Consider the following 26,923-nt stretch of genomic DNA (forward strand, 5'->3'; position numbering starts at 1 on the left):
CTGGAAAAAAATCCAAGACATAAAGTATTTATGAACTCTGACAAAATCACCCCAAGGACTCCCCAGAGATTCTTGAAAACATGGTGGAGAAACCTCAGCCCGTGGCAAAGGTAACAAGTGTTCATGAGTTACCCAATGGTTAGTGACTAGAAAACCAACTGGGAGGCACTTATGATTGATTACTCAACCAACAGAACCTTGGTTACTTGGGGATACTAATGCCTGCTTTATATAGCCAGAGTGAGAATTCAATATGATACAGATATAAAGTATTTAGCACAGACCCTGGCTGTAGTCATGAATAAACACTAAGATATTGTAATTTAGCAAAATCTATGGGCTTCTGAGTCATTTGGTTTCAAACAGGAACTTTTCTACTTGCTAGCTGTGAAGCAAACTACTTAATCTCTTGAAACATCAGTAAACTGCCATTAACAACTCACAAGAGATTTATGAAAATGAGTGAATGATTATAATTTAAAAGCATTTAGCATAGTGCCTATGTTACAGGAAAATAGATATTTGAAGATGGATGGATGGATGGATGGATGGACAGGCCAAATAAAGCTGTATGTCTATTGTTAGGCTTCTAGCTTTAATCTGCTCTGTTCAAATTTCTCGTCAGGGCCTGGTGTGAGCCACAGGAATCTCAGAGGAATAACAAAAAATATTGGATTAGCAGAGTAAAATCCAAAAGATTCTAAACCCTGGAACAATGTATAACATTTAACACAGACCCAAAGGTCTAGGAACCCTCAGATTCACAAATACTTAGTGTAGGATGCAATGTGAAAGCAGAGGAGGTGGAAATGGCTCACATAGTTTAGTCAACAGTAAAGCAAAAATATTAATACTGAAGCTCATTGTTAGAAATTTACTTGTTTGCCTAAGCCTCCAGAATATGTGCTTCTTGGTATGGACAGTGACAGTAATAGTTCTGAATATAATCTATGGAGAGTGACAATGACAATGAATCCTAAATTGTGTCACTACAGAAGTACATGGCAAATCCAACATGAAAAAGTACAGGTTGCAAGTTAGAGAAGCTATTTAAGTAAACAAAGACCTAGTTTTAAAATACGTTCTTGCTGTATAAAATAATTAATTACTGGAATTCTTTAAATGGCAAATCCTTCCAAAGTGTGTTTCAAATACCATTTGATCTGATTATCAGTATTTTTCAGATGTCACTATATTAGTGAAGGTATATCCGACTAGCTTATTGTTACGAATAGAAGGCAGCATGATTCAAGCATGACACTAATTATACTTACACACCAGAAACAATGAAAGCATCTTAGGTTGTCTACTGAAGTGACAGCCTGTTACACTTCAATTAAGGCAGGCTGAGTGTATTTGTATGACAATACATCCTTTCATACAGAATATAAGAACAACTTAAAAGTGATTCAAAAGCTTACCTTGATCAAACTGAAGAACTAAATGTGTCACTCGTAATTTTCTCAGACTTAGAGCTGAGTATTTTTATTCTTTCTAGAATATGGGAGCTATCTAATCACTCATTTCTTCAAGGTACTCTACATATATCATTTCACTTGATTTGAAAACACACTCTTAGGGTTTTGGCTTGATTAGTTCCATTCTCTAGATGACATACTAAGGCTGAGTAGGCCAGGATCCCACAGCTGATCTAGAGTGAAATCAGGGATGGCATCAATATTCCTGGACTTGAAAGTCCACATTTCCATTTCTACATTCTCTGTCTATAGCGCTCTCTCTCCCTCCCTCCCTCTCTCTCTCTCTCTCTCTCTCTCTCTCTCTCTCTCTCACACACACACACACACACACACACACACACACACACAGCCTCCTTTTTTCACCTTGTAGCTATGCAAGAATGACAGGACCACTTACCAAGATGAGTAAACCCCCTTAATGGCTTGTTCCTGCTCACTCCAGCGGGTCGGGTTCTCATACTTGCAGGCTCGACCACCACATGCCATGGAACACGCCATATGTCCAGGGATGACATGCCGCAAACGCTCTCCTACTTTGGTGTACTTTGGTGTTGGACGTCCAGAATTTCCTATAGACCACACAAGGAAGAAAGGAAGGATTCACAATCCATCAGTCTCCCAAAGGGATGCTCACAAGGGAGACAGCTCCATTTATCTCAGGCTTACACATGATGAGCATCAATATGAAATGCTCTTCATCTAAAATTCAAAAGGCTTTCACATATAATAATCTCCACACATTATAATGATAATAAAAGAGCACTTGTAAAAGCAAATCTTTTACAAGGGAAAGAGTTTTGTTAAAAAAAAAAAAGAAAACTACATTTGAAATATTTTCTAAAAACAATTGCTTCATCTTTCTCACATATGTATTCAAATTTTAGCACAATATAAAAAAGTATAAAATTGTCATTATTTAAAAACATATAAACACAACACAGCCCACTGATGCTTTTTAAGTTCAGACACCAAGGTATTATGATTTATAAAAAGAAAAGGAGCTTTACTTTTTCTTTCAAGGAAAGTTGGGTTCCCCTCCGCACGGCTGACAGAAGACACAGCTACCATCACCTGAAGAGAAGATGAGGACAACAGTTTTGTGGCAGAACCAGAACCACGCCGGGCCTGCTGGAGCCTCAGGACTGGGTCCGAAGTGGAATGTCGGCGGCCCTGAAGAAAGGAGCTGAGGAAGTGGACAGCCGAGGGCCGCCGAGACACATCCTGCACCTGCATGGTTCTGGCTCCAGGGAGGCAAGATTTGGAGGCAGGGAGAAATCAGCTTTGGCTTGCTCAGCAAGGAAGTACGTTGAGACACAGGCATTGCTCTGTGTGATCTAAGAGCTATTCAGGATAGGCTGATGCGTTTCCATAGTGACCAACAAAGAAACTACTGATTCCCACTTAGATCTGAACAGGCAAAAATCCTACATAAGTGGATTGTGCTTTGGGAAAATTGTTCAAATATATTGAAGAACAATATGCATTTTAAAAAGATCATTCCTAAGCCTGGATAACTCAATTTTATTTCTCAAATGCATGTAAAGATCTGATGCTCAAAGAATTGCTGCTAAAACGTAATAAATTTTGAAAAATGGCCTTACAATGACAACACTGCTGTTTATACACACAAAAATGTTTTTAAAAAGGCTGTAGTCCCTTTATAGCTTGTCTCTGGATACTATGGGCAAAAAATTTCTTTCTACTATTCTTTGAAATAGGGTAAATTAAAGTTAATTGTAATAAAGATATGCTGGATACTTTACAACATTCTATTAAAAGATCATTAACTTTTTATATAACCAGTACATTAAATACAAAGGAATATTACATTACAATTTATATAGTGACAAAATTTCAAAACAATCCAGCATAAAGTCTCCTAAATTGTTTTCTTGAATTTTTTTTATGCTAGGCAAACAATTTTATTAACCGCTGTTTCAACATTTATTCCCAGGCTTTATCAGCTTCATTAGCTGCAAAGAATGAATTGTGTATAAGCAAAAACTGAAAAGAGCTGCAGTGTCCAAGAGGCTTGGGCTTAAAAATATTAAAGAGATCTAGATTTTATCAGACCCATAAACAAAAGAATTTTAAAAAGCAGTCATAATATAAAATAGCAGCTCCTGTAACTTCTTCAAATTGTATCTTCTTCAGAAGTTGACTCATTCAGTTTGCCTCATTCTTAGAAGCTTCATCAAAATTCTCCACAAGATCTGGAACTTTATCATCATCTTCCTCTCCAGTAGCAAGTGGTGCTTTTCCATCCACAGACTGTTTGGGCAGAGCTTCGGCCAGTCTCCTTAAACTAGTCAGACTGTCTGCACCAAGCTGGTTCAAGATGCTGGGAAGCATTTCTGTCAGCTGCTTTGTCTCAGCATGGCCTATAATGGTGAAAGTATTTGTTGCCAAAGATGCCTGAACTTTAGGGTTGTTAAAGTAGATCACTGTTCCTTGGTTTGTAAACATATTCACCTCCTCAATACCAGAGATATTGTTCACTCCTAACTTCTTTAAGGAGAACTGAAGTTTTTTGTCATCTGCTGTAGCTGTTCTATGAACCACCTTCTTCTTTCTGTGAGCAGTTCCTTTCCCACCAATGCGCACTTGTGCCTGCAGTTTGGCGAGTTTTTCTTGGTTCATGATAGTTTCTTTCATCTTGTTGGAGCGGAAATGGGGCTGCGCGGGGGACTAGGGTTGGCGCTCAGAGGGTCTCGGGCAGACCAGCTGAGATTTGTTTTCTTGAATTTTTTATAACCAAACTCTAGTCGTCTATCTTGATAGAAACATTTAGACAGAATAAATCAAGATATTTTAGAGCATATATATTACCAGAATATTTTTCAGATTTTCATTTCTAGCTTGTGATTATGACCTGCTAGAAAATTCTTCTGAGTATGTACTATACTTCTCAAAAACTCAAAAGCATAATCTCTCTGCCTTTTGTCACAATGAAGGAAGAAAGCTTTAAGGTCTTGGTGAAGACACATAAAGCGAATCACATTTTAAAAAAGAACTAGATGGAGATGAGGTTGCAATTTGAGAATAAAGGATATGAAGAAAACAGAAACTGCAACAACTGCCAATGCAAGCATTGTCCGCCTCCTCCCTTGTTAATGTCAGCCCTCGCCTTCACTTTTCTCTCCTGCTCTCTGCACAAATGGTATTTCATTCCGGTACAAACAGAAACAAAACTATTTCCATAGATAAAGTTCTTTTCTGTTTTAATGATCATGAATGCTAGCAGCAAGCTCCTTTTTTAATGCCACCCCCACTTTACCAACAGTATGTTCTTTAGTCAAACAAGACAGAGACAGAGAAGTCCAATTTGGCATCCCGATTCCTACTCTATGTGTAGGGTAACAGCATCACACAATTGTCATTTAGTATCCAGAAAGGGAAAAAGATTTTTTTTTTTATACCAATTCAGCTTTCCTGTTTGGAGGAATGATTTGAAGAACATTCTAGGCAAGGCCTGCGTCAGGACAACATAGGAAATGATGAGCCCACAGAAATTTGCATGAAAAGAAGCCTGGGGAGACAGGATTAGGAAAGCAAGGTGGCATCTAATGCCAGGAGGCCCTAGAAGCCCTGTCTTTACTATTTTTACTATTTTTGCCTTCTAAGCACGTCTTTATTCATAGCACATTGTCCCAAAACAATCATGCAAACTACTTTAAGGGGATTTCTAGTTCCTAGTTAGAAGATTGTATACTCGTACCTAACTGGTCTTTTGTATTCTCTTCAGAATAAAGTTTTCTTTTAATTTTATGAACCAATTTAGTTATAACCTCATATTAGATTTCATATGTGCTGCCTTCCAAGTTTCTTTCTATAAGAAAGCATATTTAGGGCCGGGAGTTTGGCCTAGTGGTAGAGTACTTGCCTAGCATGCATGACGACCCGGGTTCAATTCCTCGGTACCCCACATACATAGCAAAAAGCCGGAAGTGGTGCTGAGGCTCAAGTGGTAGAGCTCTAGCCTTGAGAAAGCCCAAGGACAGTGCTCAAGCCCTGAGCCCAAGCCCAGGACTGGCAAAAAAAAAAAAAAGGTATATTTATTCCACCATTTAAAAATCAATTTAAAAATAAGCGGGATGAGTGATTATTACACATAGTATTTCTAGTTAAAAGTCAAAATAGGAAAAAATAGAAGTCATATTTTTAGATAAACAGAAATAGTAAGGCTATTTTTCCATGTCGTGTCTTATATAACATGGAAATATTTTACTCTGATGGCCGCAGACTCTTCTGAGTGGTTCACTGCCATAGACCTGCCTTTCTTCTGCTCTCTCTTCCTCTTTCACAGTTAGGATTTATTAGCAGGTCACAAGAACCCAAGCTACTGTTACTTTCTCACTTACCTGCTAACAACAGATCTATTTTTTCTTCTATGATAAATGGATTTTTCTAAATAAGTACATAGGGGAAAAAGGTCCATCATCGTCATTTCATGAACATAAAATCACGGGGCACCAAAAAATTAAGTTCTTCCCTTCTTCTAAATATGCTAACACTAGGGGAAAGAAAGCATATATAAGTGAAAGCAGGAAAATAATAGAAAAAGTAATGCACACAATCAGTCTTGAATCCCCAAGCTACTAAAATCACCATTGATAGTGCATGTCACACTGGGGTCTGTAGAATCAAGCACCTTTGTGGCCACTGACCTGTTTACAGTAAGGCAGGCAAGACATCCAATGTAGACTATTTAAAGGACAAAATGAGATACTGGTCATTGGAAATACAAAATGCTAACACTCTGGATAAAGAGAAGAAAAACACCAAACCAACTGAACAGTACCAGGGAGCACTCAGCTTTTCCTCTTTTCATTTCTACGAGTAAGCAGTGCAAACACCGATAGCCCAGGTCATTTCTTTTTGTGCTTCAGGGCTCATCAAGGCTCATTCTTTTCTCTTCAAACAAACTCAGAATGTGGGATGGGATTCATCTACTTGCATTCCTACATCTACAAACAAGTTACTTTGGGAAACTTTCTGTGAGGCTGACTTTTCAGCCTTGTATTCATTTCTGTGACTGAGGGCTCACTTCTTATAAGATAATTAGATGTTCTGTTCAGCTCAAAATGTTTCCTATTGTTGAGTCAAAATTCATTTCTCTAAACATTGGTTCTAATCTTCCCCCCACCAGCCCCAGCACACACACAAAAAGTATTTCTTTAACTTGCAAATGTAAAGACACATTTTCAAAGGCTTTCCTTATTAGGACTAAATCTTAGGTTGCTCAAATGTTCCTAGTCTCTCATCATAATTCTTTTTTAAAGGCCTTTCTTCTCTCCCTGTCACAGTTAAACCTTTATTAGGACAAACAAAAAAATTCTGACAATAGCCATCCATCTCAGTAACCTGCCCCGTCCTCAGCCAGTTCAGCTGTGGCCTTTGCTTCTAGTGTCCACTAAACATTACTCTGGCTAAGACCTCTAAGTGATCCATTTAACTCTTTACAGTTCTCTTCAAATGTGACTGATCAGCATACAACATGTTGAACACTTGAGTTTTAATTTTTTTACATTTTTTAAAATGCAATGTTATTAAGGGGCTTTACAGAGGGGTTACCACTTCATAAGTCAGGTAAGGAGTACATTTCACTCCTTGCCGGGGCCAACCGGCAGCAAACCAGGGTTCGCAGATTGGGGTTCCTGAAATCGGGGGCAAGGACTAGCAAGAAATAGAAGAGAGACAGACACACCGGGTCTGGGATGTCCGCAGTCCAGGTAAAGACTGCCGAGACTGCCGCGTTTATTTTCCACTCCCGCTTCTTCCCTCCTCCTGACCCAGGGAACCTCCAGGTGTTACATTCATATGGTAATTCTCAGGTCATTTACATAGAACAGGGCCAGAAAGCAATAAGACAATAAAGCCATCCTCTGATGCAAGTCAAGGTACAGTTTGATTCCACTCTGGCTCCCAACAACTCCTTCTTTTGCTTCCCCCCATTTTCTGCTCACAAGTTACATAGTTCATTTTCCATAGTGTACATTGAATAGCACAATTATGTTTGTTCACCCTTCCTCCCTCCCTTTCTGCACCTCCCTTTTTCCCCCTATATAAAGGAAAAAAAATCCCCAAGTAAAAACAAACACCACCATCATGAACAACAGCCATCCCACTTCTAAACACACCCATGCTTCCATTTCTTGGAGTTCATTTCAATAAATAGTATTTTAAATGTTCAGAGAAGTTACAATCTTGAGTTCTTCCCCTAATGGTAATCTTTTAGTCTGACCGTGTGAGTGCCTAGAATCCTGTATCAGTTATCCATGTCCAGTAAGATTTTAGATCTAGCTTCTAGGAGAGAAAACATGTACCTTTCTTCTCTGTGCTTGGCTTATCTCATTTAATACAACTTGTTCTAATAAATTTGCTTCCCTACAAATGACATAATATTATTCCATTGTGTATAGGCACCACATTTATTTTATCTACTCATCTATGGTAGGGCATCTGGGCTGTTTCCATAGCAGCTTGGCTACTGTGAATAGTGTAGCAATGAACATGGATGTGCAAGTGTCTTTACTATATCCTGACATAATTTCTGGATAATGTCCAAGAGTGGTTTTTTGAGAGTATTTGTTTTTTCTTTGGATAGATCTTAAACTTGGAGAAAAGTTACAAATGTAGTATAAAGACTATTTCTTTCTTAAATTATTTGATAGTAATTTGCAAACATGTTGCCCCATTATTTTCACAGACATTCTTCACAATTTTTGCAGACCAGAAAATTGTTTTTTTTTTGGCATTGTCCAAAATAACATTTTATTCTTTAATAGAAAAAGCCATTACTATTCAAATGAGGAAATCACATTTTTAAAAACCTATATGACTGAGACATAACAGACTCAGACTCAATGCTCAGACTCAATGGAGAGATTGCCCCGGCTGTATTCACACAGCTGACGCACTCAGTTCTGGATCACATATAGAATTTTTCTGGCCCTGTTTCTTTGATTTATTTTACACTGGGACAAGCTCTTCAGTATAGAATGTCTCTCAATTTGAATATTTCTGTTTTGCCACAATTAGAATCAAGAGGCCCTGACATATATTAACTCGGAATGGTATTTAGAAACCAAGGCTGTTTGTTAGGTGTGCTCATGGCTATCAGCGTGTTATTTCCATCAGGCCTTCTTGATGGAAGGAACTGAAGAATACATGTTTATATAGAGGCATACATGCCTACCATACCCTTGTGCCTGTATTTATTGTGTGTGTGTGTGTACACATATATGTGCATATGTGTGCATACAGCAGCTAGTTCATCCTCATACTGTCAATTCTACAGTTCTTTTTTCTTTTGTCAGTCATGGGACTTGAACTCTAGGCCTGGGCGTTGTCCCTAAGCTCTTTAGCTCAAGGCTACCACCCTACCCCTTGAGCCACAATGCCATTTCTGGTTTTCTAGTGGTTAATTGGTGATAAAGAGTCTCAAGGACTTTAGTGCCTGGCTTGCATTGAACCGTGATCCTCAGATCTCAGCCTCCTGAGTAGCTAGGGTTACAGGCATGAGCGACTGTGCCTGGCTTCTACAGTTCTTTTTTATTCCCTTCCTACAATCATTCAACTCACTAAGAATGATAGCTAATGAATGAAGGATAAGAATTTGCTTATCTGACCAATTCCCTACATATAACCTATTCTTTTTTTTTATTAAAGAATTCATTAACATTGATTTTTACATCATATTTCAAATGATGTGTTTAACAAACAAGTATTCAAGAAGGGAATCTCTATATACAATCACAGGCACTTAATTTTTAGAACATAATAAAAATTAGGCTAAGGGTTTATATATCATAGATATGTATTAATCAATGTAATAAAACATTATGTCTATAGAGTCATAAGTTTTTATGTCTATGTAGCTTGTTTATATTCCCATACCATGTCCATAGCATTGGGTATGCAAATATTGAGTCCTTGCTCTTGCACTGTTTGGATTATTCTTTTGTTTTTTAAGGGTATTTTTTGGTTGGGTTTTTTTTAACTGTATTTTTTTGGTTTGTTTTTTTGGTATTGGGGATTGAAAGCAAGATGTTGCTCTTGCTAGGCAAGTGCTTTTGCCACTGAGCTACATCCCAGCCCAAAATGAAGATTTTTTTTTTTTTTTGCCAGTCCTAGGCTTGAGCTCAGGGCTTGAACACTGTCCTTGGACTTTCTCAAGGCTACAGCTCTGCCACATGAGCTGCAGCATCACTTCTGGCTTTTTTATGTATGTGGTACTGAGGAATCAATCCCCAGTCTTCACATCTGCTAGGTAAGCACTCTACCAGTAGGCCAAACTCCCAGCCATATAACCTACTCTTATCTCACTTAATGCATTTGGACCTAACACCAAGTCAGGCCTCTGCTGCTGCCTATTCATGTGGATGCCCGGTTCATCTTGTCATATTCTAATATCCCATGCAGGGCTACCCTGCCATATAGAAGCCCCACTACCCTCATTAAGCCTTGAGGCTTCCCACACTTTCATGCCCTTGCTCAGGCTTCATCATGGCTGGGCTTCCTCTGCATATGGCTTCCTCCTTCACCCTTTGTGGTGTCAGCACCTCAGTCTCATCCCAAACCTTGGTGTTAATATTGACTTTGCCTGGCCCCACACAGTGGACTTCAGAATTGTACAGGAAGGAAGTGGGGAGAAAAAGTTTCTCTCCTGTTTACTTTGTTTTTTGTTGATTGTAACATATATAGATATATAGATATCTCTCTCTATATAGCTAACACAAAGTATATAGTTAGGCCAGGAGTTTGGCCTAGTGGTAGAGTGCTTGCCTAGCATGCATGAAGATCAGGGTTTGATTCCTTGGTACCACATAAATAGAAAAAGCCGGAAGTGGTGCTGTGGCTCAAGTGGTAGAGCTCTGGCCTTAAGAAAGCCCAAAGACAATGCTCAGGCCCTGAGTTCAAGCTCCAGGACAGGCAAAAACAAACACACAACCCCACCCCCCAAAAAACAAAAATAGAAAACAAAAAAAAATCCCAAAAGTATATGGTTATTTATGTAGTGTGCAGCAACCATCACATGATTCATCTCCAGAATTCTTTCTATCTTCTTAAACTGAAACTCTATCTGTTAAACAATTCTCCAATCACTCCTTCACCTAGTTCATGATAACATTTTGCCTTTTTCCTTTCATCATTTGCCTTACATAAAAAGTATCCCATGTTATTTGTGCTTTAGTGGCTGGCTCATTTCACTTGTCCTCAAGGCTTATCCCAGTTGCACCAAGTGTCAGAATTTCCTTCCTGCTAGAGGGTGAATAACACTCCCTTATACACATATGTCACATTTATCATGTATCTAGTGACTGACAATCAAGTTGCTTTTATGTTTTGAATGTTATGCTGTAATGCCAAAATGAACAGGGGATGAAAATATCTGTTTCAGTCCTGCTTTCAATTCTTTTGAATATATGGCTGGATTGTGTGGCAGTTATACTTTTACAGTTTAAAGAACTGCCAGGCCTTTTCCCAAACAACTGCACCATTTTACATTCTTATCAGCAATATGTTTGTGTCTCATTTATTCACATTTGTATCAACACCTTAACTTTTTTGTTTTCTTTTTTTGTTGGTCATGGGGTTTGAACCCAGGGCCTGAGCACTGTCCCTGAGCTTTTCTGCTCAAGGCTAGTGACTCTACCACTTTGAACCATAGCCCCAATTGTGGTTACTTGGAGATAAGAGTCTTATAGTCCTTCCTGCCTGGGCTGGCTTCAAACTGTGATCCTCAGCACTCAGTCTCCTAGATAGTTAGGATTAGAGGTGTGAGGCACTGGTGCCGGGCTTACGAATTTGAATATGTAAGTACATAGGCATATTTCCGAGCATGCAGTGGCATCTTACTCTGCTTCTCCATCCTCTCAATACTGGGATTTGAACTCAGGGATGACTTTATGCTTGCTAGGCAAGTACTCTATCACTTTGAGCCACATCTCTAGTCCTTTCTGCTTTAGTTTCTGCATCACATAGGGTCTTGTGTTTTTGTCTGGGCTGGGTTTGAAGACTGATCTTCCCACACCCAATTCCCACAAATGAGTCTAGGATCTCTTATTCTAATTAATTTCCCTTTCATTAATTAGATAATAATGTTGAGCATATTTTCATGTGCTTATTTTGTACATTTTTTCATGTCCTTATTTTGTATATTTTATAGAGAAATGTCTATTTGAGTCCACTGTCCAGTTTTCAAGTGGTTGTTTCTTTTTTTCTGGTTGTTGAATATTTTTCTGGTTGTTAGTTATTCTTTATATAGTCTAGATATTAATTCCTTATTAGATAGGCTGTAGGCTGCTTTATTATTCTGTTGGTGCATGTACAATACATAGAAACAATTAGATGACAAATTACAGAGGAAGTGGTTGAAGTAGTAATTATACTGAAAGGAAATTACACAAAATAACTCAACAATCCGAAGAACAAATCAACAAAATCAGAGAAGAATATAGAGAAAAGTTAATATTATAACCCAGTGTTCTGAGTATATGAGGAATGTTTCAACTCATCAATGAAAAGATGAATGACCCAATTATAAAATGGTCAAAGGATTTGAATATATGTTTCTACCAAAAAGATAAGACAAATGAGCTGGGTATTTGTAGCTCATACTTATAATCCTAGATAGCCCAGTAAGTGACATCTAAGGATTTCAGTTTGAAGTCAGCCCAGGCAGAAAACTGTTTCCAGTTACCCAGCAAAAAAGCAAGTCTGGGGCCCTCGAGTTTGGCTTAGTTGTAGACTGCTTGCCTAGCACGCACGAAGTCCTGGGTTTGATTCCTCCACACCACATACATAGAAAGAAACAAACCAGAAGTGATGCTGTGGCTCAAGTGGTAGAGCTCTAGCCTTGAGAAAACCTAAGGATAGTGCTCAAGCCCTAAGCCCAAGCCCAGGACTGGCAAAAAAAAAAAAGCAAGACTGGAGGTATGGCTCAAGTGGTAGATCACCAGCCATAAATGAGCAAAAGTTTGAGACTCAGGTACCACTGAGAGACAGGGTGGCACAATAGACACATGAAAAGATACCAAATACCATTAATCAAAGTCATTTGATTGAAAACTTCACCCTACAGCAACAAGTCTCAACAGGGGAATTTGAACCCCAGACAGTTAACACTAAGGTCAACATCCCCCTCCACGGCAGTGAACCAGCTGGGAAGTGAACATCTATCCCCCTCTTAGCATCAGGAGACCTGAACAGGCAATGCCTACTGGGGCTAGTGAGCACTCAAGTTTCCTCAAACTTCGGTCTTAATGAGGCCCAGCAGACAAACAAACTTCCACATCTAATTGGCAGCAACAAGCCTGAAGACATGAAGCAGGACTAGCTGGTACTCCTGCCTCCTCCCATATCAGTGGGGGAACTAAGCCTCCCCGCCTCTGTCTGCCTTGGCTACCCAGGAAGCAGGAGGCAGTGCAAAGCAAGATGTTCAGCACTCCTCTCTGTTGCCAGTGAGTCAGTAGGGGAGCTGAGCTCCTATCTATGACTGGTATCTCTCCATGGGGAGAAGGAGGTGGTTGAAGATCAGATAGTGGGCACTAACACTACACTTCCTGTGTGCCACAGGGCACATCAGTGGACTGGATTTCAACCATAACTTACAGCAACAGAGTAGTTTAAAAGTCACCTTCTACTTCTCCTCTCCCAAAGAGCAGTGGGGCCTGGATCATCAGTTTGCCATCCCCTTCCCCAGGAGCTGGGCTTACACTTCCACTCAAAGTCAATATGACAGTGGAAGGCAATGCCCCACTTTCACTATTATTAAAGTGTCAACAGAGCTGTTTGAGAACTGAAATTCCACTGCATTCATATGCAATGAAGCAAGGTAGTGGTAATAAGTGCAGTTTCTGCTGTCATAGTAAGGTTGAGTGGAAAGCTGAGAATAACCTCTGGATTGCATCCTGACCTATACTTCAACACAGAGACTGCCTGCTAGATGAGAAAAAAAAATGGTACAAACTGTCCAGAATACGGCTGAAAATGGTCACACCAAGAACTATGACTATCACAACTTGAGTGAGAAAGGAAAAAAAACCAAAACAGATATACAATATACTGAAATTATTCAATGAAAACTTTAATTATAATGTGCTTTGGCATTTATTTTTAAAACAAGTGGGGCCAAGTGCCAGTGGCTTACTCTGTCAGCCTAGCTACTCAGGAAGTTGAGATCTCAGGATCATGGTTCGAAGCCAGCACAAGCAAGAAAGTCCATAAGACTCTTATCTCCAGTTAAATACCCAACAAGCCAGACGTGGAGCTGTGGTTCAAGTGGTAGTGTACTAGCCCTGAACACAAAAGCTCAGGGGCAACACACAAGCTCTAAGTTCAAGCCCAAAGCCAGCACACACGTACACCCCCACACAAATACACACTCATTCACTCACTCACACACTCACACATTCACATACACACACAATAGTAATAATAAAAATAGGATCTTAAAATGTTCTGATTGTTATGGAGTCGAAAACAGAAAAAATCTCCAAAGACTTAGAAATGAAGTATTAAACTTATAAATAATTCATGATTTTAAGGAAAAGCCTAAAGGAAATTAAAGAACATAGAAATGAATCAAAATGAGATTACAACACATCAAATACATAGGAAGCTATTAAAGCAATTATGAAGAAAATGTCTACCATTTGATGCTTATATTAGAGAACAGAAAATTATCTAAATTCTAACCAAAGTTGTTACAGAAAATAAGAGTATAATGGACATGAAGTAAGCATTAGAAGGATGAGCATAACATCATGAATCAATGAAATTCAAAACAGGAAAGCAATAGTGAATGATAACTACATTCTTAACTACTGGGGCAAAGCTGAATATAATTTTCATTAGGGAAGCATCAATTAAAACCACAAGAAGGACTGAGGATGTGGGTCAGTGGTAGAGGGCTTGCAGAGCATGTATGAAGCCTTGGGTATGATCACCAGTACTGAACAAACGAAACAAAACAAACCATCACAATCACCACCAACAAAAAAAAAACTACTAAGAGATGTCATTACACCCTGCTTGAATTATTAAAATAATGACACTTAATGCTGGTGAGAATGCAGAGAACTTCTTTTTTTTTTTTTTTTTTGGTCAGTCATGGGACTTGAACTTGGGCCTGGGCATTGTTCCTAAGCTCTTCAGCTCAAGGTTACTGCCTACCTACCCCTCGAGCACTACTGGTTTTTTTTTTTGTTGTTGTTGTTGTTGTTGTTTTAAATTCTGGTGGTTAATTGGAGATAAGAGTCTCATGGACTTTCCTGCCCAGGCTGCCTTTGAACCTTGATCCTCAGATCTTAGCCTCCTGAGTAGCTAGGATTACAGGCGTGAGCCACCTCACCCAGCTAATGCGGAGAACTTTTTCACTCATATATCCCTAGTGGAGATGGTTTCATAGATTCATGAAGATGAAAATGCAATATGATCTAGGATGCAGAATGTATGTATGTACATACATATATGGGAAAAATGAACTTAGGGCTTTGTGCTTACCAGCAGGTACTTTGCTAACTGTGATGCCTCCAAGCTCTTTTTGGTTTCATTATTTTTGAGACAGGTTCTCTCTTTTGCCCAGATCAGCCTGGACCACAATCTCCCTATTTATGCTTTCTACCATAGTGGGATTGACAGGTACACCATTGTGACCTTGTTTTTTTTTTTTTGTTTTTTCTTCTCTGTTGTACATAAACTTTTTGCCCAAGCTAGCCTGGAAGTGATCCCCCTGAACACCACCTCCTGAGGAGCTAGGATTACAAGCATGAGCCACCTGCAGGGGAATGCTGAGAGTAATCTTTATTTATTATAGCTCCAAACTAGAAACCATTCAGGCACTCTTCAATGAGTACATGCATAAAACACATCATGATATAGCTCAGCAATAAAAAGGAATGTACTACTGATACACACTAAATCTTGGATATTACTCAATGGAATTATGCAGAAGAAGAAAGAAGGACAAAGGTTTGACTGTTACTACACTTGTGAGAAGAAATAGTTTACAAGTGAAACAGTGAGTACACGCCATTACTGCATTTGTTTTTAGTGTTTCTCTTTAAAAACATGGATACTAACAGTAACTCTGACACATGGAAGCTATCCACAAATGGTAGTTACCAGTAGGATTAGTGCCTAGAGCCTCTAGAGTCAGACAAAGCACACAGATGAAGGACAAGCCTCAAGAATTTGGAATTCAGCCAAGATCCAAGTGTTCAGCTGAAACACTGGTTTTCTTGGTGAAAGACAGTGCCCCCTGGTGGGATGGCCTCACTTCAAGAACACAACTTGGAGAACCAACTGTTCTCAGCAAGCACTGAACTATAATATCTTTAGTTAGACTTTTCCTTCTCATCATGTAATCCATACTTTTAGAAGAAATACTGCAAAGTTTCTTCTTCAATAAGACTAAAGTGATCCTGTGCAAATCCCAGAGTGAGAAGATAGAAATATAGCAATAGCCACCCCCCTCTTTTCCTTCCCCCCTCAAAAAAAAAAAAAAATTACTCAACATCTCTTCTGGCTAACATTAGTGATAGCAGCACAACTAATGTTATGGTTAGGGTCTTAAATGACCCATAGGCATTTGTTGAAGGTTGGTCACCTGCTGTGGTGCTACTGGAAAGTGGTGAAACCTTTAAGAGGTGAGATCTAATGAAAGGAAGTGATGACATTGGACGTGTGCCCTAGATGGGTATAATAAGAGCCTGGTGTCTTCCTGTTCCTTTATCTCAGGTATTTTACCACTGTATAGAAAGCAGAATGACATATCCAATGAGGCCAAAGAGGAATCAAGTCATCTCGCAGGTCAGATTTCAAAGAGTGACAGGGAAAAAAATGACCGAAGGCAGGGATGGGGGGAGGGAAATGGGGACCAAGATATGAGAAAGGGTTATCAATGTTTGTGAAGTAATGCACCTTCTATCTGGTGAATATAATTACAATAAAAATATATGGGAAAAATGACAGCAGGACTTTGCCATTGCCTGCTTCCTTGAGACTGTGTATCATAGCAAAAAAAAAAAAAAAATCCACACTGTGGGAAGGGGAAAGGGGAGAAAAGAAGTGCTGAGGGAACAAGGCTTGAGTGCTTCTGAATATGCTTCATAAGTGACACTTACAAGAAACGAAGAGAGACAGAAATGAATGGTTGATTCACAAGTAGGCGTTTGATGATAGGAGCAAATGCATAATCTGAGCCTAAAATAATAATGCAGGATACAAACATTGTTTGCAGCACTCTTTTTTAAAAGGCCAAGATCATTATTCAGGGTTTTGAAAAGAAATTCTAACAGGCCAAAATGGTAAGGAGGAAATAAACAAAACTTAAATAATACCTGGATCTGGAATCATGAAATAAAAAAGAGCCTTTTCTTTCACATTCATTCGCAGTTACTTTTATTAAATACTAGTTTGTATAAAAAGACACAAAAAAGTATGTTAAAGAGATAGTACCTTCCAGGTCTGCATCATACCCGATGTGATTTACCAAAGTGGAATATGGGTGTTCATTCTCAGACAAGACTCCGGCAGCCATGGTAGTTTACTGAAAAAAAAGAAGGAGAAGGAGGAGGAGGAGGAGGAGAGAAAGAAAGAAAAAAGATTATTTTCTTAAAGTTTGCCCTGGAAGATATTAATTTACTAATCACTCATAATATGCTACACAATGGCTATCCTTGACTACTGATATTGTTTTTCCTCTCTTTTTCCCCTCCCTTCCCTTCCTTCCACTTTCATTCCCTTCTCCCCTCCTTCTTTCCCTCCTTTATGTCATTCCCAGGGCCTTACACATACTAGGCAAGTGCTCTACCATTTAGCCACTTCCCCAACAGCTATTGATACTTGATATGTAGCTAGTCTAGGGTGGGATATACTGTAAGGATTAAAAAATACAAGCTTTGAGCAAGGTGCAATGGCTCACACCTTAATCCTAGCTTCTCAGGCATCTGAGATCTGAGAATCGAAGTTCAGAGCCAGCCCAGGCATTAAAAATGTCCATGAGGGGGGAGGGAAATGGGGACAAAAACATGAGAAAGGGTAGCAATGTTTTTGAAGTAATGTACCTTCTATCTGGTGAATATAATGTAATCCTTCTATTACTTACAATAAAAATATATTTAAATTTTTTTAAAAAGTGCATGACACTCTTATCTCCAATTAACCACCAGAAAACAGGAAGTAACACTGTGGCTCAAGGGGCAGGGTGGTAGCCTTGAGCTGAAGAGCTCAGGGCCAACATCAAGCCCAGAGTTCAAGACCCACGACTGACCAAAAAAAAAAAAATATATATATATATATATGTATATGTATAAGCTTTTGAAAACTTGGTACAAAAAAGTTTTTAAAATATCCTTAATAAATTTTCACATTGATGGAACATTTAAATAATTTTGGGAGGGTATAATGGTTTAATAAACATGGAAGTGGAAATATCTCCATAACATACTGATTTCCTACCCAGGAGTGAGTTTGCTAGATTATGAAGTAATTCTGTTATTTTTTCATATATGTTTATTGTAATTAATAGAAGAGTTACATTATATTCACCATTAAATAATATGTTTATATGTTGCATTAAGTAAATAATTACTAAAATAAATTTCTCTTGATGCTTCCTATTTTTAATGTTGCTACTGGGAAATCTAAAATTCAACCAATGGCTCACATAAGCTAGACATGGTGAGGACCAAATAAGTCAGATTCTTCCTTGTGCATTTAGTCTACTGAGAAAGTAAGATGCAGACATAAACAATGAAATGTCACAAGATAGGCTCAGGCTTTCCAATCTGAAGGTAAATGTAAGACTTCAAGGAGGAAAAAAAAATTTGAACCAGGCTCGAGAAATAGTACATACTATAGACTAAAACTATCCTAGAAGGAACCCCTTTCTCTACAGAAAAATGGATTGTACCAAGTGATAGTTTGCCCCATTAACTTGTGGTTGATGATTTTATCTACTTCATTTCTTATCTAGCTCTCACTAAATTCTATACCTTAGGTACTGCTATATTGCTCAAGTTGCTAAATAAGCCTTGTTTTTCTTTTCTTGAGACTGTGTCTGACTATGTATCCCAGGCTACCATTGAATGTGCAGTTATCTTGTTTCAACTTCCTAAGGGATAAGACTATATAGTAAATCTTTCTGTATGTTTAAAAAAAAAAAAACCAAACACGGACTATCACCTTTCTTAAGCTCTTAGTAAGTGCCAGACACAAAAACTAATACTTTTTTCTAACTAGAACTCTACAAAGCAGCTATTTATTCCCTGTCTCCAAGGTGTGTAAATCATTACAGAAAGTTAATATAACACATGAAATCAAAGGAGTAGAAGGCAATCCCATCCTTCAGGTTTTTTTTTTTTTGACTACTCTCCAGTTGCAAATAAAACTTATAATGGTAATCTCAACATTTCTGAGTATCTAGGAAAACCAACATGTCATCTAATGCAGTAGTCAGACTATACTTCAATTTAAACACCAATAAAAAAGAAATATCACTTGTGAAATTATTACTATTATTTACAAAATAATGTTTATTTTGTTTTGTTTTGTGGGTCATGGGGCTTGAACTCAGCCTGGGCGCTGTCCCTGAGCTCTTCAGCTCAAGGTTACCTACTATCCTACCCTTGAGTCAAGCCCCACTTTTCGTTTTCTAGAGGTTAATTAGAGATAAGAGTCTCAGGTCCTTTTGTACGAGGGCTGGCTTTGAATCTTAATCCTCAGATCTCAGCCTCCTGAGAGCTAGGATTACGGGTGTGAGCCACCACATATCTTCACACACATGTGTAACTGGGTCCCCAGTAACTCTCTTATCCCACCTTTTCCTATTCCTGTTGTATGGTCATTAAGATTCTATTGTCCAGAGCTGAAGTTGATCCCCCAGATATGATAAGATGGAACAAAACTAGTTACTTCCTTTGCCAGGACTGTATATATGCCTAGTCTGTCATCACACCAGTATTTTCAGCAATTTCAGACACATCAGAACACATCAATAGCAGAAGGAAAAAACCTGGCTAAAAATGATCAGAAACATATTTTGAGGTTAAAAATAAATGCTTGCAAAGTTTAAAGTGAATAAATGGCACAGAACAAAAAAATAAAAGGTTCTCCATTTCCTACTCCACAAGACAACTGTTTGCTCCAGAGATAAACACTTGTTCTGATTATTCTTGGAGAGTAAATCATTATACTTAGGTTTTTGTGGGTTCTATTATCCTCCTTTCTCTACCTTCTCCCCTCTCTCCTTATGTGATAGGAACTGAACCCAGGGTCTTAAAAATGGTAGGCAAGTACTCTGCCATAAGCCACATCCTCAGCTCCTTTTATTGTACTTTGTTTTTGAGACAGGTTCTTGCTACTTTTGCCTGGACTGCCTTGAACTTGTGTTCTTCATTGTCTCTGCCTCTTAAGTGGTGAATTGTAGGCATGAGCCATCATGCCCAGCTTTATTTTATCCTCTCTAAACCATACTATTGAATTATTGATATAAAAGAGGAAACTGGTTTGTTTACACTACTGTCCCCTGAATGCTAAACCATCATCTACTATAAATATATTTGTAATTTAGAATATCTTTTCTTATTAAAGAATTTATTAACACTGATTTTTACATCATATTTCAAATGACATGTTTAACAAGTGTTCAAGAAGGGAATCTCTATATACAATCATTGGCACTTAGTTTTTAGAACATAATCAAAATTAGGCTAAGGGTTTGTATATCATAGATACATATTAATTTATGAAATAAAACATTATGTCTATAGAGTCATAGGTTTTTATGTCTATGTAGTTATGTTTATATTTCCAATACCATGTCCATAGCATTGAGTACGCAAATATTGAGTCCTCGCTCTTGTACTGTTTGGATCTAATAGCCACATATTAAGGATACCATGCGCCTTTTGTTCCCTTGGTCTTGACTTGTCTCATTCAACATAATTCGCTCTAGATTCATTCATAGAATATCTTTTAACCATCACTTATTCTATACACGTTAGTATCTTGATTCCCTCTTTGTAAAGTAAGTAAATTACTTTGCCTGTCCCCGACTCATATCATTTCCTTCATATTAAATTTTTAAATGTTACCAGGTGTCAGTGGCTCAAGCCTATAACCCTTCAAAAGGAGTGGAAGTGGAACTGTGGTTAAGTAATTGAGCACCAGTCTTGAACAACAACAACAAAAAACCCTCAGGGAGAATGCCTAAGGCCTGAGGTTCAAGCTGGAGAACCAGCACGGAAAAGGAAGGAAGGAAGGAAGGAAGGAAGGAAGGAAGGAAGGAAGGAAGGAAGGAAGGAAGGAAGGAAAGAAGGAAGGAAGGAAAGGAGGGAGAAGGGAGGGAGGGAGGGAAAGAAAGGAAGGAAGAAGGAAGAAGAAAGGAAGAAAGATTTAAGGCAACCTCATTTTCTTAGGCTTTGTCTATGGGCTTATTTTAAAATAGGAGACAAAATGCAACATAATTATATTTATTCTGTATATACGCATAAGCTGTACACACAAACTAAAAAATAAAACAAAGTACTGGACTTAGATCCATAAAGGAAAAGTATATGCAGTCTACTATGAGAAAATCTGTACTGCTCAAAGTATAGTATTAGCATCAAATGGGTTTTCTTATTTTGTTCTGTTGAAAATTTGAACCATTTATTTCGTATTAACCCAGAGAGCTTGGCTTTAGAGCCTTTATTATTATTACTGGGGTTTGAACTGAAGGCCTCTAGCTTGCAAGGCAAGCATGCTAGGCAAGCACCATGCCTCTTGATCCCACCCCCATCTTTTATACTTTAGGGTCTTGTGTTTTGCCTGGAGCAGGCCTGAACCATGATCCTTCTGTTTATGCCACCCATGTAGCTGGTTTGATGAGTGCAGGCCACCACATCCAGCATAGCTGGGATTACAGAGCTAAACCATTGCATTAGACTCAAAGTGACCTTTTTTTTAAAAAAAAAAAAAACTGACAAATAGATCTTCACTACATCTTTATGATCTTTAACATCTTAATCATACTACTGCCTCCAAAGTATCTACCTGCTTGTCTGAGCTCTTTGGATTCCTTCTCTAATAAGGACCAAAACCATGTAAGCTAGTATATAGTTGTTGACCTGGGATTTCTTTCTTTTCTTTTTCCCTTGGTTGGTCTCAGGGCTTGAATTCAGGGCCTGGGCACTTGTCCCCGAGCTTTTTAGCTCAAGGCTAATGTTATACCACTTAAACCATAGCTCTACTTCTGGTTTTCTGGTTGTTGACAGCCCATGTTGTTTTTGTCCTTATATGTTTTTTTTTCTCATAAAGGGTAAATGGAAGATAAACATCTAATTTTTTAATTCTGAAAATATCTGTATTATCCACATATCTGGCTGGTAACTTACTTACAGAATTCTATGTTGAAAACTATGCCATATTAGAAATGCTACTGCTGATGAGGAGTTTGATGTCAGCCAGAGGCTTACAGTAGATAAAACTGCATGACCTTTCTCCTTTGATATCTGGAGAATGTGCAAGGGTATACACTGGGAGTCTTTTTCACTCATCTGATTAGTTTTGAAGGAACTTTTCAATATTTAGATCTAATTAGTTCCCTTCAAAATGAAAAATTAAGGGGGCTGGAAGTTTAGCCTAGTGGTAGAGTGCTTGCCTAGCTTGCATGAAGACCTTGGTTCAATTCCTAGATACCACATACATAGAAAAAAGCTGGAAGTGGTGCTGTAGCTCAAGTGGTAGAGCCCAAGTACAGAGCACAGGCCCTGAGTTCAAGGCCTAGGACTGGCAAAAAAAAGGAAATTAATTGTGGGTAGGTACCATGATTTATATTAACTGCTTTACTTTACAAAATCTGTCATTCTCATAAAATCACTCAGTATTCCCTCTTATGAGCCCATTTGTTGAGACTATGTGGATCTAGCCTGCAAAGCTGATGCTCTTAATAGAAATCTGCCATACCCTATAGAAAAATTAGACCAATTTTTGTAAGCTTTTAAAAAGTAGTTATGGGCACTTTAAATTTTAGTTGTTTTGCTTTACATCTTGCTTTATTCTGTAAAGTAGCATAGCTTTCCAGAGGATTTTCCTTATGAATTTTCTGTTAATCAACTGTCTGTTCCAGAGCCTTGCCCTTTCTACTAGAACAGTTGTCCTTTCTTCTTCATGGATATCAAATCTCATATCCTCATATAATGGGCATTATATATGTCAAGACTGTCACATATGAAGCAAGTCCTTTTAAGAATTCATTATGTTAGTTATGGTACTGGTGTATTGCTGGGCAACCTGACTCTTAAGTACAAATGTACTCTTAGTACAAATGGTACTAGGGCTTAAACACAGGACCTTGCCCTTGTTAGGCTGGCACTTTACCACTTGAACCATACCTTCAGCCCATTTATACAGTTTACTTCTTTTCTTTTTTGCTTCTAATGTCTTCTCTAGTAAGAAAGGCCTTCAAGAAAGGTCTTTTTGAGCCAGGCACATACCCGTAATCCTAACTATTCAAGAGGCTGAGATCTGAGGATCAAGGTTCGAAGACAGCCCAGACACTAAAGTCCGTGAGACTCTGATCTCCAATTAACCTTCAGAAAACCGGAAGTGGCCTTGTGGCTCAAGGGGTAGTGCAGTAGCCTTGAGCTGAAGGCTCAGGGACAATGCCTAGGGGCGGTAGCCTTGAGTTGAAGAGTTCAGGGATAGTATGCCCAGTCTTGAGTTCAAGCCCCATGACTGACAAAAGAAAGAAAGAAGAAAAGGAAGGGAAGAAGGTCCTTTTCAGTAAGGAAGGCCTTTTCAAGTAAATCAGGTCTTTTTTTCTCTAGAAAGAAACTTTGAGATATAAATCTCTTATTTGGGGGTAGTAAATGTTGTCCCTTTATTTATATTAGTAATAATACTGTTAGTAGGATGGGATTGAGAGACGGGGAAGAATAATGGAGGGTGACATGGACCAAGATGCACTGTACTAATAATCTAACTGGTTGAATTGAAAATTCCTTCATACTATTTAAAGATAATAATACTGTTAAAATCTAACAGTTAATCAATATAATAAAAAACAATCCACCTTCAAAATATTTTAAAAGAGGAAAACAATTTTTATTTGGAAGTTATCTGAAATTATAAATCAATATGGTGTTTTTGCAGAACAACTTATGCCTATACTTTTTTTTTTTTTTTGCCAGTCCTGGTCTTGAGCTCTGGACCTGAGCACTGTCCTTGAACTTTTCTCAAGTCTAGAGCTCTACCAGATAAGCCTCAGCACCACTTTTGGCTTTTTTTCTATATATGTGGTACCAAGGAATCGAACCCCGGCCTTCGTGCATGCTAGGCCAAATTCCCGGCCCTACTCTTGTTTTTTAACTTTTTTTTTTTTTTTGGTTGGTTGTGGGGCTTGAACTCTGAGCCTGGGAGCTGTTCCTGAACATTTCAGTTCAAGGCTGCTGCCTTACCCCTGGAGCCACAGTGTCATTTCTGAGCCTATACTGTTTATGAAAAGAGATTCTTTATTGTACTCAAACTGATATGTGGAATTAAAACACCTTTTTCTCTTGTTGGTCATGGGGCTTGAACTCTTGGCTTGGGCTCTGTCCCTGAGCTCTTCAGCTCAAGGCTATCCTCTACCACTTGAGTCACAGCACCACTTCCTTGAAACACTTTTTTTTTTATGTATGTGGTACTGAAGAAACAAACCTGGGTCTTTGTGCATGCTACGCCATCACTAGGCCCAACTCCTGGCCCTTGAAACACTTTTATACAACCACTTAAAGACAATAAGAGAAAGAAGAAAAAGAAGGGAAGGAAGGAAGGAAGGAAGGAAGGAAGGAAGGAAGGAAGGAAGGAAGGAAGGAAGGAAGGAAAGAAGGAAGGAAGGAAGGATAGATTTTTCTGTCTTGGGAAAACAGTGAAGGAGGCTGAGGGAGGAACCTTGAGGCAATACCTGACACTAGTGTGCCCCAGGGACTGGCTTCAATCCATAGCACCATACAAAGAAAGAACGCCCCCCCCCCCCCCCCGCAAAGATAAACCAATCGACAATCAACAAACAGAAAAACAGTGGCAAAATGGCCTAAGTATCTGAGTCAGAAATTTAATATCTGAGATAAACAAAGGAAATATCAGTTTAAGAAATATTAGCCAGGCTGGGCGTGGTGGCTCATGCCTGTAATCCTAACTACTCAGAAGGCTGAGATCTGAGAATCTCAGTTCCAAGCCAGCCCAGGCACTAAAGTCTGTGAGACTCTTATCTCCAATTAACCACCAGAAAACTGGAAGTAGGGCTGTGGCTCAGGGGTAAGGCAGTAGCTTTGAGCTGAAGAGCTCAGAGACAATGGCCAGGCCCAAGTTCAAGCCCCAAGACTAGCCAAAAAAAAAAAAAAAAGAAAAGAAAAGAAAAAGGGGGAAAAAAAGGAATAGGGAAAGACACATGCTAGTGACTCATGCCTATAATCCTAGTTACTCAGGGATTTAGTCTGAGGATCATGGTTTGAAGCCAGACCCTGAGTTCAATCCCCAGGACTGACAAAAAAAAAAAAAAAGTCCATGACTCTTACCTCCAACTAACCACCAAAAAGCTAGAAATGGAGCTGTCACTAGAGCACAGGGGATGAGGGGAGAAGCTAAGGAACAGTGAGTGCCCAGGCCTTTGAGTTCAAGCCCCAGGACTAGCACAAACATAGAGGGAGGGGGAGGCAGGAAGGGAGAGGGAGAAGGAGAAGGAGAGGGAGAGGGAGGGAGGGAGGGAGAGAGAGAGAGAGAGAGAGAGAGAGAGAGAGAGAGAGAGAGAGAGAGAGAGAGAGAGAGAGAGAGAGAGAGAGAATTCCTGTTTTCATTATGAGAGACAGAGAGCGACAGAGAGAAATCTCCCCAACTCCCATTACGTGTGTGTGTGTATCCTTAGCTTTTTTGCTCAAGGCTAGCACTCTGACTCTATGTCTCTATGTTACTGCTCTGCTTTTTGCTGATGAATTGAGGATAAAAGTGTCATGAATTTGTCTTTCTGGGCTAGCTTTGAACCATGTTCTCAGATATCAGCCTCCCGAGTAGCTATGATTACAGGTGTGAGTCACCTGGCCCAATTATCTTTGAATAACTGAAATCCAGGACATCTCTGAAACTGGGCCCAATGGATACTGTCTTTTCCTGAAAATATTACTTACAATTCAATTCTATGTAATCATTGATCAAAAATGAGCTGGGAGTTTGGCCTAGTGGTAGAGTGCTTACCTAGAATGCACGAAGAACAGGGTTCAATTCCTTAGTACCACATATATAGAAAAAGCCAGAAATAGAGCTGTGGCTCAAGTGGTGGAGTGCTAGCCTTGAGGAAGACCAAGGACAGTGCTCAGGCCCTGAGCTCAAGCTCCAGAACTGGCACAAAAAAAATTAAAAATGGGTTGAAGCATACTAAAGGATAGAATTAGATGCCCGGCTCTCTCCATTGTCAGCTATATGAAACTATCTTGAACCATAACTTCTTTTGTAAAATGAGGATTCTAATGGTTACTTTCCTAGGTTATGAGGATGAGGATTGAGTGTGTGTACGTGTGTGGTGTATGTATGTTAATATAATGCCTGGAGTAACAGTGTTTAGCAAGTTTTAGTTATTTAAGCTTGCAAAATAATATATTTTTTTTATAAATTTTTATTCCCTTACTAGTCTGTATTCACTTTATTTTGCTTCTACTTTACAAGATTTCAAAAATATTCTGTTCATAACTGTCCAATAGTCCTGCTAGAAGATTACTAATGGTTGAGGTTCCAAGAAGACTTACGGGAACATCATTCACCACTGAATTAATTTTGTATGCCCACTGTAGAACCAGGAGAAAAGGGCTGAATGGTAATCTTGACATTTCCTGCACAAGCACATATTACATAACTTCATTTCCTGATCGAGTGACAAATATTTTGCTTACTCTATCCTACAGTTTGCTTTTATCCCTAAAAGCCCCTCAAATGACTCAACTGTTGAGTCACCCGCTCACTAATTAGTACCTACTACTTAAACTTAAGTGCAGCAATGAGCTATTACTCATTCTGTTAGCCAGAGTAGTCACGAAGTAAGACTCTGATACAAAAGAATGTTCTACTTCATTAAAAAAGCATTTCACCCAGAGACTGAATTCTAAGATGGACTGAAAAAAAAATGGATCACTGCCTTTCTTTCGATTTTTCCAGATACATGGTGTTCTGCCAAAATCTTCATGAAATTTTCTGGAGAGAATTTGTGGGGTGCAGTTGTAAGTGCCCAGGAGGTCAACAATGATGGAATCTTTCCCAAGTGCTCAGAGTACCAGCACTCCAACTTTGGAATCCCGAAATGCAGATTCTTTGGCCCCGTTCTCAAATCAGAGCTCTGCAGGAACATAATGCTTATCCATTATCCATGTAAACTCTAGGTTGGTCATGTGGCAGATCCTGCACCTGCACCTAAGGCAATACTACCA

The 26,923-nt window shown here is 38.9% G+C and overlaps 1 protein-coding gene and 1 pseudogene across 5 annotated transcripts in view; both read right to left on the bottom strand.

Annotated features, from left to right (window-relative positions):
* Positions 1-26,923, bottom strand: part of Ptpdc1 (protein tyrosine phosphatase domain containing 1) — a 63,096-nt gene that overhangs the window by 20,596 nt on the left and 15,577 nt on the right. For 3 of the 5 annotated variants that reach the window (XM_090329894.1, XM_090329895.1, XM_090329896.1), the window contains exons 2-3: positions 16,944-17,034; positions 1,876-2,047 (exon numbers count right to left, since the gene is read on the bottom strand). In XM_090329894.1, the coding sequence (XP_090186020.1) occupies positions 1,876-2,047; positions 16,944-17,025 (254 nt within the window). In that variant the 5' untranslated portion in view covers positions 17,026-17,034. Of the gene's footprint in view, positions 1-1,421; positions 1,651-1,875; positions 2,048-2,485; positions 2,766-16,943; positions 17,035-26,923 lie in introns of those variants that run through there. The other 2 variants (XM_090329893.1, XM_090329897.1) reach the window with 2 other exon arrangements.
* LOC150065328 (transcription factor BTF3 pseudogene) lies at positions 3,526-4,204 on the bottom strand (annotated as a pseudogene).

This window comes from Megascapheus bottae, chromosome 3 (genome assembly GCF_031878675.1).
Source record: "Megascapheus bottae isolate mThoBot1 chromosome 3, mThoBot2.hap1, whole genome shotgun sequence".
Classification (NCBI taxonomy): domain Eukaryota; kingdom Metazoa; phylum Chordata; class Mammalia; order Rodentia; family Geomyidae; genus Megascapheus; species Megascapheus bottae.